Source organism: Echeneis naucrates, chromosome 11 (assembly GCF_900963305.1).
Source record: "Echeneis naucrates chromosome 11, fEcheNa1.1, whole genome shotgun sequence".
Lineage (NCBI taxonomy): Eukaryota > Metazoa > Chordata > Actinopteri > Carangiformes > Echeneidae > Echeneis > Echeneis naucrates.
The window spans coordinates 18,130,113-18,150,874 of record NC_042521.1 but is presented as its reverse complement, the minus strand read 5'-3'; the positions used below and the strand labels follow the sequence as shown (position 1 = coordinate 18,150,874).

General features: G+C 38.2%; 1 protein-coding gene across 1 annotated transcript in view; it reads left to right on the top strand.

Moving 5' to 3' along the window:
• The window catches only part of thrb (thyroid hormone receptor beta), a 105,066-nt gene extending 84,564 nt beyond the window's left edge, over positions 1 to 20,502 (top strand). Inside the window, exons 5-10 of the mRNA XM_029513727.1 lie at positions 12,804 to 12,904; positions 12,983 to 13,130; positions 14,279 to 14,484; positions 15,996 to 16,142; positions 16,702 to 16,960; positions 18,109 to 20,502. Coding sequence (XP_029369587.1) covers positions 12,804 to 12,904; positions 12,983 to 13,130; positions 14,279 to 14,484; positions 15,996 to 16,142; positions 16,702 to 16,960; positions 18,109 to 18,350 — 1,103 coding nt within the window. The 3' untranslated portion in view covers positions 18,351 to 20,502. The remainder of the gene's footprint in view (positions 1 to 12,803; positions 12,905 to 12,982; positions 13,131 to 14,278; positions 14,485 to 15,995; positions 16,143 to 16,701; positions 16,961 to 18,108) is intronic.
• Positions 20,503 to 20,762: the final 260 nt, after the last annotated feature.

Below are 20,762 nucleotides of genomic sequence, written 5' to 3'. Positions count from 1 at the left end.
TAGGTTTTGTTCAAAATGTAGTCCAAACAGGTGGTAAACCGGTGTTTTGATGATCATTTTTAAAAATCCACTGCTTACACAGAGGAAGAGCTTGTAGTATTTGTCCTCTGTACAGTCTTTCAGTGTGCCTCACAACAGCTTTGTGTTTTGCTACCCAGCACACAAATATCCAGTTGAAAATTGAAACAGCATTCATCAAATACTGGAGTACTGTATACAGTGAGCAAGTGAATATTGCAAGGGTACAAGAGTTTAGTCCCCAAAGAAACATTAAGCACACAATGTTCCACTAATTGGCAGCAAGGCGGCATAGTGGTTAGCACTGTGGCCCCACAACATGAATGTTGTGGATTCAGTTCCTGGGCCTGAGGAATTTGTATGTTCTCTCCGTGCGGGTTTCCTACCACAGTCCAAAGACATTATGTTTGTGTTGACTGGTGACTCTAAATTGTCCGTAGGTGTGAGGTGTGTGTGAGTGGTTGTTGGTCTCTGTCTGTCTCTGTGTGTTGGTCTTGTGATGGACTGGTGACCTGTCCAGGAGGGAGTGTACACCACCCTCACCCAGTGTCACCTGGGATTGGCTTCAGCACCCCCTGAGACCTGGAAACACATAAGAGGTAGCAGATGAATAAATGTTCCACTAGTAAAGTAATTAAGACTCCTGATTTCATTTGGGTTGAATTGATCCAAAATCAAGATATAATTTATTAATTTTCTGAACTAAACTTCAAAAATAGCTTGTTCTAGTCCTTTCTTCTTTTGGGTTCTTACCAAGAAACCCTTTTCATAACATTCAGACATAAAAGGCCCACAGATAAAGTATTAGAAATTTTCGGGATTTCAAAGTTTAAATCAAGCAATTACAGGCTGAAGTGCAAATGACAACATAATGTTTTGGTATTCAGAAAAATAAAATTAGCTGTTCTCTTCTGTCATGTGTGCGCTGGAGCTGATAAGCTGATAGATCAGTTAGTCATGACAAAGAACATCAGGGGGCATCAGCTGCTGCTTGTTTTTTAACAGCAGATTTATTTTGGGGGTCTGGACCATGTGCAGAAGCAAAGGTTCCATATAATTATGAAGAAAACATAGATGTTAATTTAGAATAAAAAACATCTTAAAATACAACCACAGCCCTGCATCGTAGTCTTGAGCTAAATGATTGGAGCTTCTCTGTGAGACAAAGCTAGTAAAAAACAATATTTCAGAATATCCTGAAGTCACTTTCCCTCACTTGAGGACTGCAAACTCACAAATTTTTACTTGTTTGGCTTTTCAAGTGATTGGCTAACCAGTAATTAATCACAGGTCGGTAAGCATACAGTGGATACTCCTTTTCCTTCTGTCTTTGTATTGTCACCTCACTCCCACCAATCACTAAACATTCCCACAGAGTTTTTTATATGACTGTTGGAGACTGAGGCTGTTCTCAAAAGCTATTGCTAATAGACACATTTGGAATGAAAGGAGCACACAGAGTTGTTCAGAGAGCTTTCAGTTCAGCTGGGTGATCTTTAGTACTTTGTACACTAATCACTGGTGCATTCAAGGACACTTCAGTTAGTGTTACAGTTTCAAATGACCTTTTCATAGAGTCCTGGGCTGCTGTGAATGGAATGGGCTAATTTGTTGTCCCCTCTAATGACTGTCAACATAAAAGAATGACTTTAAAAACTGTCTTTAGAGGGGAGTTGTTTACTTTGAAACACTGCAAAATAATATTATTTCTGTTTTCTTTATAGCATATTTCACATTGTTTTGCTTCCACATTGATTTCAATTTGTAAACCAAACACACTGACTTAAAGGTCCCATCTAAAGGTAGACAGGTAGACATCCATGTAATTAGCTTGTATTAAGAAACTGAGCTATAGATCCAGCGTCCTGGACTTCTAGGACTCAGTGATTTCACATAAAAGCAGTGATCTCTCTCTCAGCCACGCCCAAACTCCTATCCAAATCATTTACTGATGAATGAGTCCATTGCTCTGTTATGTCATGCATGTGTGAAGGCCCCACAACACAAATACATTAGTGTTTTGTTTGTTTTTTTAAGTTAATGGATCAAGAAGGTTCTGAGTGAGAACCTGCCAGCTGACAGAAGCCTCTTTCTTTGTGGAGTTCCTCTGTGAGTGTCCTGTCCTCTGGGTCCCTCCCACAGTCCAAAGACATACAGGTTAGGCTAATTGTATCTACATGCCAGTCCTGTTGTCAACCTTTCCCTCTCGCCCAATTTCAGCGGGGATTGGCTGCAGCCCTTCTACGACCCTCAGCAGATAAAGCATGTACCTAATCGATCATCATAAATGATAGACAATCCATGGATAATATGTCGGTGTGGATTTCTGTGGGCTCTGGCTATTTAACTGATGATGTCAGCTTATGTTTAGGTTTAATTGAGTTCTCCCTCTGTAACTTTTGGTCTCAGGAGATCACTACAGGATGATTCACTCCATCCATCACTATCTCTGCAGTAGCTCATCCTCAGACTGCTTAATGGGGTCACTGAAGGCAACAACAGCTTTTGATTAATTGTACATGGCAGTGACAAAGGCCAGAGCAACTGTTTTTTCATGCATGAGCTACACACTTGTCTGCACGAGAATTATGGCACATATTTTCACTCAAATTAAATGACTCAAAACTCCATGACGTATTATTGATATTTTTCGAGATTACAGTAGAAAAATTATGTTCTAGTTTATTAAATGATAAATATCAGAAGTAGTTGATGACAAAACCACCCAATTTTACCTTTGGTGATAGTGACTCAACAATCTATTAAATAAACATGTGTTTGTTTCAAGTATGGTTCCTCTGCCTCAGACTGCTGCATAGCTAATATATAGCCTGCATGTTAGAATATCTCCATAAAACTGAGTGATGTCCCTATGAGGCCCATTTTTAAGAAATCCTGATAAATTTTTTATGTAATCACATAATCTCGGTGACAAAAAGGTTTTAATGTGCAACCTGCATCACCTGACCTTGACCAGATCATTTGCCCACTGAGAACTCTCCAGAGTACCAGAGTAGTGAATTAAATTCAAATTTACAGTGAGTTTTTAACTTGGAACTCCTTTTAAAGTCCATAAAGAATGTGCAGCCATTCATAATTAACTGTATTGTGGAAGTTCTGACTATACAATGAATGATTTAATAATGACCAGATTCTAAAATAGATTCCTGCGCTTCATTCTAAAGTGCAGGATAATCCTCTCAAACTTGAACCTTTATCATGATAGCCGTCTGTTTGTCCCCGCAGCTTACCCTCAATTGTAAGGGGAAAGGTTCACCAACTAATGTGCCGTCCTCAGGTAATGCAGAGTAGCCGGGGACATTTGGCTCAGGGCATCATGTCAATTGAGGGCCCAGGGTGAGAGAGATTTCTCACATCCAAAAATTGTTCATGACCGGCTTTGAACCCCCAAGATCTAAAGTAATCGAGCAGGGAGGGAATCAATCTATGTAAAAGCCTGCTGCAGGGCCACTGTGGTGAGGTGCCATCGACAGAGTAACTCCGTTCCTGTTTAGATCATGTTGGAAGAACCACGACAGAAGGAAGCAATTGTTATATAAAATACAGAAGCCCAGTTGTTTATAGTAACTCAGCCATATGTCTGGAGGTAGCTGGTGGAGAATATTTACATGGATGTATTCTGCTGGTCTTACTGTGCTAATATGTTTTTATTAGAACAAGGTTAAGAGAAAAGATACAACTCATAAAAAGACGCTTTTGGGGTAAGTAGGAAAATATTCAGTTGTCCAGAACAAATTTATTTTTTGCTCATGTGCTTATTATTATGTACATGGAATAATATAGTGCTTCTGAAAATATGAAATGTGATAAATAGATAGGTAGCGTGTGTTTTGTAGTTTCTTTTATTTATGTGAAAAGAAATACGACTACAACTAGCAGCTTTTGTGTTGCGGTTATATATATTAAGTTGTCAATTCAATTAACAAGTTGTTCATGTTTGTGGTGTACATCTCAAAAATACTAGATTTTTTGTATTTGTAAATATAGTAGTTTTTTTTTTAATTATGCATTGATTACAAACATGTAATGACAAGCGCACATATATACTATATATGATAGACAATTGAAAGCATGAGAACACACTGGTTGTCCAGCATAGCTTTTTTTCAATTTTATATACTTAAATGTAATATGATTAACAATGATAAATATCTATTGTTGAATTTTTGTACTGCACACACTCCTTTACAAAAGCGTTTATTTTTAAATGTAAAAAAGTCTCAGATAAAAGTTCTACATTGCTATTGATTCAAAATAGTTTCCGAAATCTAATAATTAGTGATGATAAAACGCAGAAACCCTCACAAGGAAAAAGGATAGGCATTAACTCGGCCCACAGACAACAGATTGCGTTGGTGTTAGCTTGTGTCTGATGAATGCTTAACAGTTTGTTCACTGTTGTTCAAGAAACGCCAAACAAGATTAGTCCATGGTGAGGACATCACCTCATCTAAAAGTTAAACTGGTATCAGGCCTTCTTTCCAAGCAGATTTGCCTGGTAGTGCCTGCCTGTTACCAGCTGTTGCATGTTGATCACATCACTCAGTCACACACTCACACTCAGCGATGGAGTCAGTAATCCCACTGTGAGCATTTCATCTGTTCATCCAGACAGATTATAATAAGAAAACACTGATCAGATAAATTGGTGCAATTCTCTTAACAAATTTCTATTACTCTATTCCTGCTTATGCGCTTGTCTTGTTTTTTTTTTTTTTAACACTGCTCACCTGCGTTACTTAGCACATCATTTTAAATATATTAGAAATAAATTTTATTTGTGACAACACTCAAAATATTTCTACTTTTGAAACTATTATGAAGCAAATATTTTGCCCCCACATCTAATGACATCAGTGTCTGTTTGTCTTGAACATTTTCAGCCGTAGCTGCCCTGTCCGTTGGGCCAGTTTAGTTTGAGACCTCACCAAAAAATAGGCCTAAATAAACAGAAAGATGAGTCAGAAAGTTATGTTCACAGAGCAACCTCTATGTTGAACTGAAAGTGGGGAACCTGGAGGAACCACTGTATTGGTTATTGCCGGTTACATGGAATCACTGTGAGTAGTGTATTTTTTTTTTTTTAATTATTATTGTTTTTTTTAAGAAAATTAAAAGCTACACATTTTCCCAAGTAATCTCTTCCTGCTGTCTTCACCTTCTGACCTTTCATTTCCTTTTTCTCAGTATAAAACAAATTTTAATTCTTATTGGTGAAAATTAGGGCTATTTTTGTAAATGTTTATTTCGTTTCAATAATCCATTTACAGCCTACAATATCATGTAATAATTCAAATTTTAAGTTTACAGGTTTACATGTTTACAATGTAGTAGTACTAATGTTAAGTATAATAAGTAAATTTTTGCATTGAAATGTATATCAATAAAGTGTAATACAATAAGATACAATAAAACCGACAATAAAGTAGGTAAAGTCAAAATTGAATCCCTTTTTCGGGGACTCACTGCAATACTATGAAATTCAAAGTTTTAATCCCAGTCCATTATTGCAGGATTGTCTACCTTTGTGATTTCTTCAAAAGGTTTCAAAATTAAGGTCAGGGAATTTACAGAATAGGGTTACTTACCAATTCTAAATTTATACAGAATTCTATTCTGTGTATGGCGGCATAGTTGCTAGAGCTGCTGCCCCACAACAAGAAGCCCTCACCCAGTGTGAGCTGAGATTGGCTCCAGCGTGTTTCCTGTTATTGTGGTAAAGTGTGTACAAAGTGTACAAAATGCAAATTACTTATTACGTAAAAACTTGAAGAAAACAATCCAGTTGAGTTATAATACAGATACAGACAATTGAAAGAAAAATACTGACTCTGCAAAGTGCGCAGAACTTATTTCATAGAAAGATTTAAATAAAAAAAAACTTGTTGAAGTAGAATACAGATGTTGGCACTTGTAACAACATAACACAATCATATCCAATATCTATATCCATATCTCTTTTTATGTGTTTGAATAATAAGGCTGTAAATCGCCTTCAGACTGTGCCCCTCGCCTTTGGAATGCATTCCCACTGACCTTACACAGCAAAGAGTCCACTGACGGTTTTAAGAGAGAACTTCAAACTGATCTCTTTAGACAGGCTTTTCCCTGATGTTGATGTTTTTGGGCATCTGTGAAATTAATTGTTGTTGTGCCATTGTTGTGTTTTTTGTTATCTTTGTATTTTACTGCATTTTATCATTGCTGTAAAGCGCTTTGTGATTTTATCAATGAAAAGTGCTCCATAAATAAATAAATTTTACTACTTACTTACTTAAGCCAACTGCTTCATCAAAGTAATCGGGTGTTTCATTTGGTCACCCGTTAACCAGTTAAACCTGATTTCTGTGAAGGCATCAGTATTTGGAATCAGTCAAAATTGGATTTTTATCCAGTATTGATCTCTTTATGTGTATTTTGCATCATCTGACATTGGGATGTTGAGTTATCACAAAAACATGTAGTTTAATGGCCTGATCCTTTTGTATGCAGGTGGAAAATTTTACTGTCATGGTGTTTCAATGAATTAATTCAAGAATTGAACAATTCAAAGATGCAACAATTCCCAAAATGGATGTGGTATACTTGTATGTGCACTCTCTTTTCAAGTTCTTTAGCAGATTTATGACTTAAAAGATATCCTTATAGGTAAAACATCAAAGTTCAAATTTCCCACCTTGACTCCACCACGATGTTCAAAGCATCAGTAGCCCTTCATTTAACAGAACTAACAATCCCAGCTCAGCCTGTCTTTCCAATATAAATGATTCACTCAGTCATCTTCGACCACTTTTCTGTTCCTTGGTCGCAGGATGCTGCTCACATTGGGTGAGGGCGGGGTACACCCTGGAAAGGTGACCATCACAGAGCCAAACCAGAGAGACAGACAGTCAAACAACCACTCAAACGTAGACCTACAGACAACTTAGAGTCACCAGTTACATGATGCGTTTGGACAGTGGGAGGAAACTGGAGAATTGACGCCACAACCTTCTTTGTGTGGGACAACAGCACTAACCACTATGCCGCCATGCTGCCCTCTCCAATATGAATATAAATATAAATGCATTGCTGACATGCAGGCCATTTTACTCTCTACAGCTAATGAGATTAAGAAGCCAAAGCTCCACTGTCACAATTGTCACTTAAACACAAGTCGGATAACATTTTAAGTCGCTTTAACTGTCATATTATATCTTGACATCTAATCCTTGTCCTTGTGCTTTTTGTCTGAGGGTTCCACCTGTATTGTGTACTTATCAGCAACCCATTGTAAGTCCTTGTAAAGGCTGTCTCGGATTAAGGAAATTTTGATACTGTATGTGCTGTGATTCTCAGATGTCAGCCTTATTATTAGGGCTAAGCAGAATACAGTATTGTCAGATGAAGGTGGCCCAAATGTATGATGTACACATAGTCACACTTTATGTAAACGCAGTGGGATTAAACAAAATAAGGTATTGCATTTTATCACTGTTACTGACATGAGCTTTTAGCTGAAAAAGACTAGCTCCCCTAACGCTGATTTGCCAGTCTAGTGGACATATTCAAATAAACCACAGTAAAAGATGTGATTTTTACCAAGACTCTATAATGAGTACAAGAATACAACATGTAGCACAATGTAGATCAAATTATTGGTTTACATTTTATTTGAGTAATTTGCCTATAAGAGGGTGTTTCATCGATCTTCGTAGATCATCTTATTAATGTTCAATAATGCATTTTAAATATTCAAAGAAATATTAGCAAACAAAAGCAGCTGTCGCTCAGTCAGAGCAAGTCATCCATCAACTGGCTTGTGGTTTGAGCCTAGTTCCTCCAGTCCATGTGTTCACCCTAACTCGTGTATGAAGTGTGGGTATGTATGGTGAAGATCTGTATGAATACAAACACAAGATGTTGTCTGTCTCAGTGCATCGGGCTTCCATTGTAAAGCACTTGAGTGGTCAATGAGTAATCAAAATTTATTTGAAATAATAACAGTAACAGAACACAACATCATATATACAAAGTCAGAATGTCACAAATATACTGATCAAAATTATATAGAAAAAAATGTGTAATCAACACTACAACAGATCTTTACAGGCCATTTTTATTGAATGCTGGATGTGGGTTTGCAGCAGCTGAATGGGTGAATTCCAACTAAAAACTTGTTGAAATTCTTCACAATTCTCTGTAGGTGGACAATCCAAATAAATTTAACACAATAAAAATTCACTAAAAAGTGATCTTGCTGCCAGATTGTAAATGACTTGTTGTTGGAGATGAAGATTAAAAATAAAATAAATTTTTAAGTCAAACAACTCAGAACTTCCTTAAATCACAATGAAACTGTCACATTTGAATTGTGGAATACTGGTTAAAACATAACAAAAGTAGTTGTACTCAGCAAGGGAAGTAGCATCAGATTTTAAGGAAGGGAGGTCAACATCCCCAGATTTCAAACTGCATAGAGTGATATAGGGAGTAACAGTCTGGTAACGCCACAGCAATTGTGAAAAACTACCAAAAAAAAATTTTAAATGTGAAATGCACAAAAATAATGCGTGAGAACTGTTCAAAACTGCAACCCTAATGATCCGTATTTCCTTATAATCCTACACTGCAGGAGTATTGATCGTGTGCAGCGAGGAAGCGTGCAGACTGGCTATGTATACACAGAGTTCACCTAAGTCCAAGTAGCAGGGATTTTAAAGTCAAAACTGCACGCATCTTTACTCAGACTTCACCATGTGTTCATGGAATCACATGTCTCCGTTCTTCCAGACCATCTCCAAGATCCGCAAACCAAGAATGTGTTATTTGCTCAAATGTTAGTCTGGATATTTGACAAGAAAACAAGAGGTGTCTGCAAATAAACTGTCCCCTAACGAGCACAAGACAAGACAAACAGGAAAAGTTTAGGCTCAAAGAGATGCTGCTGAAGTAGTAGTCAGAAGTAGTTTTAGTGAACTGGCAGAATTAATTATGTTTTAAATATATTCATCAGTTTCAATTTTCCTCAAAATTTAAAAGTGAATCATGCCATACTCGACCCGGAAAAAGATGAGTGGTAGAAGATTAAAGACTAAATGAATAGCAATATCAAGTTTCCACATAAATTTTTATCTCCTTTGTATTGCTAGTGGATTTGGCTCTAAATTCTTTAATAAATGTGTTTATTATTTTTGCTACATAGAATACATTCATGCATGCTTATCTGTTTCGGCGTCACAGGGGATGCTGGAGCCAATCCCAGTACACACTGGGTGAGGGCGGGGTACACCGGGCCAGCACACAGAGACAGACAGAGACCAACAACCACTCACACTCACACACAAACTTTTGACAATTTAGAGTCACCAGTTAACCTAAATATGATGTCTTTGGATGGTTGGAGGAAACCAGAGTACCTGGAGGAAACCCATGCAGGCACAGGGAGAACATGCAAACTCTGCACAAAAAGGCCCCAGACTGGGACCCACAGCGCTAACAGGCAGCCATATACAATAGAAAAATCAAAAATGCAAGCAGAAACAGAGCATCATACATGCAACAGTGGTCACAATCACATTTAAGTGAAGCAATAAAAGGAAGGAACAACATTATATTTATGTACAGTACAGGCCAAAAGTTTGCACACACTTTCCTATTCATTTGAATGAGAAGGTGTGTCCAAACTTTTGGCCTGTACTGTATTACCGTAGAGGGAGAAAGAGTAAACAGAACACACAATTTGGTGCTTTAAATAAATGAATTAACATTGCTCTCGAGTACTTACATCATAGGCAGAAGAAAAATCAAGTTAAAAAGTAGTGGCCAAGAAATACACAACAAAAAAGTCACAAGACAACAGACAGATAAAGCAAAATAGCTAGTTTCTTTTGGCAGATTCAGTTCCCAAAGCAAACAAAACACTGGAGAAAAATAAAAAATTTACATTTTTCCAATAGGTGTTAAGTTTACTCCATGACAAGAAAGAGTGAAATTACCAACAGTGAACTACACTTGTTGCAAAAAGGTGAAACAGGATGAAAAAAGTGTACATTTACTTTGTAGTCTTAGATTCTAAGTTTGTGGTTGTGTCTAACATAACTCACTCACTTAATACGCCCATGCTTATCTAAATATTGTTCAACTTTAAGTATTCTAAATGTCTAATCTGATCAACCTGAAAAAGGTAACACCAATTTGGCTCTAAATTTAACATAATATATATGTAATATATTCTAAATGTTAGAGAAAGTAATTGCATTAGTGAAAAGTGAAAATGACTACATTTCACAATTCTATCACATTCAACCTATTGGAGAATAAAATTCTGCAGATAGTTCAATACTAATTGGTTTTATCCATAACCTAAAATAAAGGGCCATATCATCATGTATTTCCTTTCTTCTTCTTTAAGGTTTAAGCTTTATATCTATTTGGGTCTATTGGCGTAACTAAAAACTACATTATAGAGCAGCCTGAGAAATTATTGAAGAAACATTGCATTACTGAAGAAAGCATTATGAATCCCAACTGATAGATGTCCTCACCATAAGGCTTATCCCATCTTTATAGAGCAGGAGGCCTAATCAATAAGGCTGGGTATAGCCAGAGTCCAGGATAATAGGTGTATTATCTGAAACACAATGTGTCGCTCAATTTGTTGTATCGCGTGTCTTATTTTTTGGGGCAACAAATATTGATTTTTCAAATAACGACCATTTGTGACTTAGGCTGAAAAGTGTCATTAAGAAACAATTTATTTTGAAAGACTTTAGTATCAATGATGAGGAATGAATCTAGTTAATTGGAAAAGTGTGTTTTAACTGTAAAAATATTACAAGGTTTCTCATAGAATATAAGCCTTATAATCAAATCAAATTTTTAAAGATACATTATAGGTAACATGTCAACAATACAGATAAAGATATAGTTTATTTTGTTCATTTGAATAAGCCAGTGAAAAACAGCTTTCATTAGTATTATTATTATTATTGTTGTCATTTAGTTATCTTTGTTGATGTTAAAATCTTCTTAGTGGCGTAACATTCACTTATTGGTTGGCAGGAATAATTATAGGACACGGATTTTACTGTGCTTGTTTGCAGATTTTGTTTAAAATACCCTAACCCTAACCCAGGATAAGCAAGAGGGTTAATACACAAAGGTTAAAGGTTAATGGTTAAGAGAGGCATTAGGGTTAAGAGAAATACTGATTCGTAGTTGAAATGATAGGCCTCATTAAATAGATATTCCTCCTCTTCACCCAAGGCTGTTTAAATCTTTTCTTTGTTTTTGTTTTTGTTTTTTTTATTATTATTATTCATATTTTTCAGGATTGTTTTTCCACTGAGTGGATTGTTGCTAATTACTGGAGGTGCAACACGCAAGGTCTTAATCTGTGACATCACCACTGTCTGTGGCGCATCAAGGATTTGTAGAGTATAAGATTAGAGTCCTGCGTCGTCATAAATCTCTGCTTCTCATTTCTGTTGGGTGGCGGCGGGTGGGATAGTTGTTACATTTAGTGTGGGGTCTGTGGCTTTGGTGGGTAATATTATTCCGTCCACTCCAGAGGTCGACCTTTCTGAAGTGGGTATTACCAGACCCGGGAGCTTCTGTCACTTTCTCGTGTCTTGATGTTTGCTCTCAGGACAGGTATATTTTTTAGGACCTGTCAATATTTTTGTTTTTTGAGAGCAGACTTTACCTAGGACCTTTTAGGGTGCTTCTCTTTGGCCCTCCATGATGAACTACTTCCTACCAGAAATGTATGAGATGCCTCATGTCGGAGTTGGAGGCTACTCGGTGCAGGGCGGAGGGGAACCCTGCATGTACCCAGGAGAGGGGCCTGGGTATGGCCACTGTGAGCCCCTGCCCCTGCATCATCCACCCTGCATGGAGCAGGCTTGGCTGCCCAATCAGCACTACTCTTGCTCATACACCGGTGGCCCTCCTGTCTTTAAGAGTGAGTTTTGCAGCATGGAAATCCCTCTTACTCACTGCCACCATCAGCCTGAGTATTTTCCTGAGACCAAAACTGACTTCTCAAACCTGCAGTGGATGCAGGGGGCGCATAAGAAAGGTATAACATCTGGATTGAGATTGGTGTAAGGAAGATTTCTGAATTAGAAATGGCTACATGAGTGTTTTGAAGTTTTGAGACGTGAACTGAGTTTCTGTCGATAATGGTGGGTGTATGGTCTCGCTGGATTGTGCCCCATATTTCTTTGGTGGTTTTTTAAATAGTTTTGATAATTAGTGACCACTCTGCCGTAATCAATCAATCAATTACTTGGGTTTTTTAAATTAAGTCCAATAAGCGTAAATCTAAGCCTTAAGGCATCATGTGGTGGTAAGTCTGTTGGTCGTACTTGGCGTAACTGATGGTCAGAGTTTCTGTGGCGTGATGGGGGGGTTCCTTATTGATTGATGCTGAGGCAACAGAAGGCCAATGCAAGATGAATTATCTATTTCCTCACAATCCCTCTTCCCAAAAAAAGTATTGATCAGTGTTGAACCTCTGGTCTCTGCAGTAATACTGCTGATCTCATTAGGTTGATTCTCAGAAATGTGGATGTTAACCCAATGTGTTCACCAATGCCATTGGACATAAAACAGCCACACCAACTTTTGTCCACAAATGTATGAACTAAAATGTTAAATTAAAAATGTATTTGCCAAATAACAATGATAATAATCAGTGATCAAAAAACGGCTTGGAGACTTGAATGATTTTTAGCATTTTTCAATAACATCTAATGCTAACTTTTTGTTCTTCTCTCCAGGGTACATACCAAGTTACCTGGACAAGGATGAGCTATGTGTAGTGTGTGGGGACAAAGCCACAGGCTATCACTATCGCTGCATTACCTGTGAGGGTTGCAAGGTAATGCAAGCGAATGTCTGGATAAATCATTGTCATCATTTGATAATAGTTTTGAGCTCTTGACCTCCTGCTCTTTAGGGTTTCTTCAGGCGGACAATACAGAAGAATCTTCATCCGACATACGCCTGCAAATATGAGGGGAAATGTGTCATCGACAAAGTGACCAGGAACCAATGCCAGGAATGTCGGTTCAAGAAGTGCATTGCAGTGGGAATGGCAACCGACTGTGAGTTATGGAGGCCAGGAGCACCTCAGTGAAGTGATGCTTGAGGATGATGAATTTGTAATGGCAAAGAGATATAAAACAATACAACAACTATTATCATAGCTAATTTGAGATCATTTTGATACATGTAATTTGTAATGAATTGGAACTGAAGACAGCCACTCTGTGGAAGAGTACCAACTTAAAACAGCCACTTTTCTTTATAGTTTAGCAGACCATCTTACATTACAGTCTTTTGATACAGTAAAACAGCCTGTGTTACCTGTTTAGCAGGGGATGGAGCAGCACTTGGAAGTGTGCAACAACAGTGACAAATGCCTTTAAAGGTCCCATTGAGTAAAAAAAGCGTATGACCATGTCTTCTTTGAATATGAGTAATTTCAATGTTCTATATTAATATAAAGTGAAAGTATCTAAGGTCTCAGATCACAGAGAAAGGCTCACAGCCTGTATTCACACACTGAGCTATCACGACTTCTGGCCAGTCCACATCATACAAACTCTGTACGCTGTGTACATGAAGTATTGCTATGATTTTTATCATTAACTTTGAGAACAGTGTGCACCCTCAGGGCGTCTGTAACTTTGTGATGGCATGACAATGCATGCAATTATAAAAGCGCAAGATTTGGTTTGCCTGTGTTTACTGCAGATTTACTGCATTTTTACTAGATCACTAAGAAACTCGCATAACCCTGCTGAGATGGTTTAACCATAAATATATCTTCTTATGAATATCAACACTTCAGTTCAACAGCCAATATGGCTAATATATGTTAAATTTAACTTGGATCTCAAGTCTCTTCAAATGACAATATGGTTGTTGAGTTTGTGTTAGACTCTTGAAATGACTGAGAAAACAGCAAAAACAATGACAACACAGCCATTTAGATCTGAGGAGTAACATACTGTGAACACGTCTTAATTGTTTTGTTCCTTTATTATAATGTCCATGTACTCACCAAGTGTCACCCAAAAACAATGTGATTTCTTCTGTTTGAACTATTTTCTGCCTTTTCTTAGGAAAGTTCAACAGAAATGCCCTGTATTTTCAAGTTCATCATGTCATGCATTTACCTCCTCCTCCTTTTCATTCTTGTCCACCCTCCCTTTTTCCACTTCTGCTACTTCCCCTCTTTCCACCCCAGTGGTGTTGGATGACAGCAAGAGGCTGGCCAAGCGGAAACTAATTGAGGAGAACCGGGAGCGCCGTCGGAGGGAGGAGCTGCAAAGGACGGTGTGGGACCGACTGGAGCCCACCCAGGAGGAGTGGGACCTCATCCGTATGGTGACTGAGGCCCATATGGCCACGAATGCCCAGGGCAACCACTGGAAGCAGAAGCGGAAGTTCCTGGTGAGACATCCTCCTCCTCCCTCCCTCTTGACCACAGCCTTCACTGTATTGATTACCCTGCCTCATCCATTCAGTCCCCCACCCCTCCCCGACCCCCTTCCAAGTCATACCCCTGTCTGCTCCATCTCCACCACAGCCACTCTGCCACTGTTCCCTGTGTTAATATGTCCATGTGTTTTTGTATCTCCTTGTAGAGTGGAAAGAATTAGCTGGACAATGGAGAAAACTGTGCTCCTCAACGCAGCAGCACTAATTTATGATGGAACATCTTATTCTTGTCTTTTTTTTATGTCTTGCCATGCAACGATCCTAAATCGCTAACACTAAAGCCTGGCTTTCTTTCATGCTCTGTCATTTTCCTTTCTTTCTGATTTCACAACTCTGCCTTTTTGACTAATTTTGTTTCTTTTCTATCAAGTATAATTGCTCTGTCCAGATTGAAAGTCTGTCAGCTGTTGATTTAATTTGGGTTTCTATGGTATAATGAAAGGAAACACTCACTGGTTTTCACATCAGGCGCATGTTGATGAGGTTATGTCTGCGACATAGTTTTATTCCATCCTCCATACTGCTTCACATCACACTAAGACTCTGCTGTGTTTGGCTGACTGACAAATTTGGCTGATTTGTCCATGGTCAAAAACTTCTAACAGTGTATATAGAGTCTGCACAGGGTGTTTTATTTTGAAAACTGGCTAGATGCTTTCCTTAACAATCCTCAAGAAAATTTGTTTGTGTGTCTCACTTCCTAGTTTGTGCAGCTTCTATCAAAGATGGATCAGGAAAATTTTTTTAAGCCACAGAGACATTTTTGTGTCCACTTCCACAATCCACTTGTTTCCACATTTCCTGACCCATACATCAATCCAGTTATGTATCATAACATAGTTTGCCAACCACTTGACTGGACATGTCACACAGATCAAAGCAGACATTTATGGACACACCTCTCAAATGTACAGTGACATTCTGTTAGTCAAGGAGCATCAAGAAATGCTACGTGTTATATCTCAACCCCAAGTCCAAATAATAATAATAATAATGTCAAATAATGAATTTTGTTATCATCTTCAGTCATTGAAGTGATTCTGAGAAGCAGTTTGACTGTGTGCTCCTCAGAGTCCCACCATAGAAACCCAACTTGGATTTCTGCCTTCACCTGTTCTCTTTCTGCACTTTCATCTGTCCTCAGTTTTAACTTGTTTTCTTTTTAGTTGGCTTGACACGGGTTCTTCATTGAAACTTCACGATTCCTGTTGATTATCCAACAGGTCGAGGAAGCTATGCTTCTTAATGAAATAACATGTAATTTATTCTATACTTCCGACCAGAGTGCAGCGGGGGTGAAGGAAACTAAGGTAAGATTAGAATAGAAATTACAGACTGAAATTTTTTCGGCTCCATAAATATGAAACCAATAAGTTGCAGTAATATACTACAGGATGATTGAATGATTGATATTCAAACTTGGAGACAGTTGAGACACAGATCTCCCCTCCTTGTCCTTTCAGCCTGAGGATATTGGTCAAGCGTCCATGGCCAGTGCCCCTGAGGGAAGCAAAGTGGATATAGAAGCCTTCAGTCAGTTTACAAAAATTATCACCCCTGCCATAACCCGAGTGGTGGACTTTGCCAAAAAACTGCCTATGTTTTGTGAGGTAAGTGCAGCTGCTTATTTAACACGATAGATATATAGGGTATTTTTCAAAGAATTACAGAAAATGAGTATAACCCGAAGAATCCAGTACAAGTCTAACTGTAGGAAAAATACAGATGAGCGTGTGGAGTTCTTGAGACCTTTCAAGTATTTAAACCCAAACAAACCATGTATTATTTAACAATATGTTCTTCATATACATTGAATTATGTGCTTATATCACATAGAAAATATAGGAAGTTTAGCATTTGAACACACTAACTTTCAGAAATAGGATTTATTTATTTTTATTTTTATTTTTTTTTATCACAAGCACATGAGTTTTTCCCATTTGTAGGAATGTTATTGCTTCTATCTCAGTCTTGGATGAAATTACTAGAAATTGTGTTCATTTCTTTACAATCTTGTTCACTTATTACTAGTGAACAGGGTAGTGAGCTATTAGTGCTGAAAGAGTTACGCATTTTTACCAGAACAAATGTATTGTTCCCTCCAATGATATTGTGCTATTTATTTATGTTGATCTTCTAATAGTGATGTCCATGTCTCCTTCCAATCAGTTGCCTTGTGAAGACCAGATCATTCTGTTGAAAGGCTGTTGCATGGAGATCATGTCACTGCGAGCTGCCGTTCGCTACGATCCAGAGAGTGAGACTCTCACGCTGAATGGCGAGATGGCGGTCACACGGGGTCAGCTTAAAAACGGAGGCCTGGGTGTGGTATCAGATGCCATCTTTGACCTTGGCGTTTCACTGTCCTCCTTTAACTTGGATGACTCTGAGGTAGCTCTCCTGCAGGCCGTCATCCTGCTGTCATCTGGTAAGCACCTGCTTCCAGCCTCTCATTACGCATTCATACAAGAGCTAAGTGGCAATTATTTGTCTTACTTTAGTCCATAATGCAATTTCTTTTTACTGAAGCTAATTTGGTACAATTTTACATGTTTTGTTAAAAAAAATCATGAACAAAAGAATCCCGAGCCCTAACCCAGTCTTGTGGCACTTTGTGTCTTCAGTGATTCTTTTTTGTCTCCTGCACAGATTGTGAGAATACATGACATGAAATCCATAAAAGAACTACAGTTTAATCAATTAATCACCATAATCATTCTGAGCAGCTCATTCTAGCAAGTGTGGATTTAACTCCACCTCAGTTTCTATGTGACACTCTGCATGTCATTGAAGATCAATAATGTTCTGCTGTGTGTTGTCTATGTAGACATGACATGGGCTTACCCTGCCCATCTGTTTGCTCTTCTGACACACTTACAATAGCAACTAAGGTTTATTCAATACTACAGTCCAATAAGTCTTAAACTAGTATCTTTGAATTCAAAGTTGGTGTAATCATTGTAACAGTGATTATAGTTTTGCAAAAGTAAAAAAACCAGAGGGTTAGGGTTAGGGTTAGAGTTAGGGTTTTCTAACCCAGAAAAGTTTTGGAAAAAGATTCCAATAAATGGGAGCATAAATGCAAATGTAGAATAACAAAACACACAGAAATACAGTAAATAAAACTGGCTATAACCCCATCTAATTATTAAGATAACTATGTAGCACAGGTACTTGATCCCGTTTCACCTCTTAATGCAAACCATGCCATGAATAATTGGGAGCCGCAGCTTCATTGCTTCATCAAGAAAAAGACAGAAGATGTGAAATTGCTCTGCTGTTCTAGTAGAGTATTCCTTCCTTAAAATGTGGAATATTCTCATTTGGGCTGAAAAATGCATAAAAATCACAGTGAGTTTAAAAATGAAATACTGAGCTGACAACTAAACAAACTAAACGTATGACATTCTATGGCAGGTACTTTCCTCACAGTCAGCGTAGTACAGGGTGCAGGACCATGTGGTCAGTGGTGCACTAGCACCACTTCTGAGGTCTTCCAGAGGTTGATGGGGTGAAAAAACGTTGGGCCCACTGCTTCTGTCTTGACTGGTTTTTGTTTGTTTTTTTCACCCTCAGATCGACCAGGCCTGAGCAGTGTGGACCGAATTGAACGCTGCCAAGAGGAGTTCCTGCTGGCCTTTGAACATTACATCAACCACCGCAAACATAAAGTGGCACATTTCTGGCCCAAGCTGCTAATGAAGGTGACGGACTTGCGGATGATCGGCGCCTGCCACGCCAGCCGATTCCTTCACATGAAAGTGGAGTGTCCCACTGAGTTATTCCCTCCCCTCTTCCTGGAGGTCTTCGAGGACTGACCAATTGATTTTTAGTGTGTGTGTGTGTGTGTGTGCGTGTGTGAGTGAGTGTGTGTGTGTGTGTGTGTGTTCATCCGTCAGCACCTGGACACCCTGGTGGTCTCACGGGTGGAACTAGCAGAAGGCCCGTCACAACAGACTTTCTATTAGCACTACTGAGTGTCACTTCATTCCATAAGTTAGTTTGGAGTAGCTCTCTGGTCTAGTTTTGGATGGAACCATTCCTTACAGCGCGGGTACTTTTTTTGTGTTATGTTGTGGATATAACCTATCACCTCGAATATGTGTTAATGATTGTACATTTGGCTTAATGGTGATTTTTATCAGCACTCGTTTATTCGTTAGAATCCATTCACCATTTTCTTCATTTCTGTTAAATATTTCAAAATGGCTGCTCACCTGACATACAAAACAATACATTTGCAATTTGTTAGCCTTCGACCCAACCTGCTTGACTGTATTGGGCCTATTTGTGGATTAAGTCTCATCCATCTGGTGAGTGTCTGAACTGCTCAGTGCCTCACCTTCGTGAAACTGTGACCTGACCCATTACTATCAGCACTTTAATGTAGAACAGCTCGCAGGCCTCCGTATTGCCACTATTAAACAATGTTAATGTTGTCGCGCTGCATTCCAGAGATGTCGGAAAAATCAAAATTTTGCAACCGAATAGCGTCAAATAACAGATGTGGTCATACAAGAAAGGGGAGATGTTTTGAAAAGCACAAGTCAGCTTTTAGAGGTTTTTTTTTTTTGAGAAGTAGGAAGGCTTCTGCCAAATGAATGTAAATAATGTTTATGACACAGAGGTCAGAAATATGCAAGAAAAGCTTCCTGAGGTAAGCCACATGGCTTTGTCTTTATCATGGTGTACGTTCCCGTGTAGAAAATGTCAAAACAGAATTACGTTTTTTTTGTCACAATCTTTTTCCATAATAATGAGCAGCCAAACTAGTTTTCAATGTCAAAAGTGCTACTTAAGGTGTATTAATTATGCTAAATGGATGGCACAAATAAATTCTTTTAGAGAAGGCATTCATGTTCTTATACAAATTCTTACCCAAACACTCTTTAGAGAATTTAATCAATTAGTCAGTCAACAAAAAATGATCCTAACCCTAACCCTAACCCTAACCCATATTCAGTTTTTCTTGGTCTTTTGTGATAAATCATATCACTTATCTATAGCTTGTTGTAAGCAAAGCTGGAAACTGTGTTGAGAATTTTTCTTAATATTTCTTTTAAACCAAGTAACTGTTCAAGCGAACAGGCAGTACATAAGTTGATGATAAACAAAATAGAGATAACTGCATCATATATGAACCAGCACTGGGAATTGTGGGAGTTGTGCATGGATGATAGTTGCTTTTATTTTGGTGGATGGTGGAAACACAACAAGGTTCCAATAATTCCAGCCTCCGACATCGAAAGGAATGCAGTGTTCGCATTTTTAAGACAAGCCTGTCCATCCTTGCCAGAAACTGTTCAGGACTAACTAAAGCACACAATGACACTGATGTCAGGAAAAGACAATCAAACATGACTAATTTTAGTTTTTTTGAATAACAATGCCACATGCTGTGCCAAAACCAAGTGAATGATGCCCTCCTTACTTAGTGATACCAACACTTGATTGATCATGCCAGTGGTAGCGTAAGCCTCTTTCTGACTCCTATTCAGCCCAAATTAGTAGCTCTGACCATAGAACCAGTATGACCTTTAAGTGTTTCATCATGGCCATGTTGCCTCACTAGTTACACATACAATGAATTAAACCATTTTGTTTTTTGCGGTGTTCTTTTTTTTTTCTTTTGACATTGTGTTAAAGTAGTGACGTCATGGTGCTATAGTGGGTTGGGGAAATGGCTGATTTGAACTATCTTACCTACATGCAGAAATGAACATTGTCTGTTTGTAAAACAGCCAACCACCCCTTTATGATGGCATGCATATACACTAACACATAAACATGCACATATACAGTATATACACATAACGTACACATGCACATATATGCATGTGCCTAGGCTAATATATAGGTCAGACCCCACAACTGTGACCAGTTTTGGAGGCCAAGTGAACGTTGGCTGGCCCAAAAAAAAAAAAAAAAAAACAAAACCGTATGATTCATCATCAGCAAGGTACACTGAGAGAGCTGTTGAGATTGTGAAAAAGTAGCACTCTGTCCTTTATTTTAGCTGATATGTTAATTTTTGTTGTTGTTCAAAAAAAAATCTCTATGGTATTGTTGTTTGCAATGTGACAAACATTTGCTTTGTATATCTCGCTTCAAGCTTCACACTACTCCTCAAAGCCGTTTGTGTTTTTTTTTCTCTCTCTCTCTCGCTCTGTTTTCTGTGAAGTGATGCCTTTTTATCAAAGCAATAGACTTGCTGCAGTGTTTGAATGAAT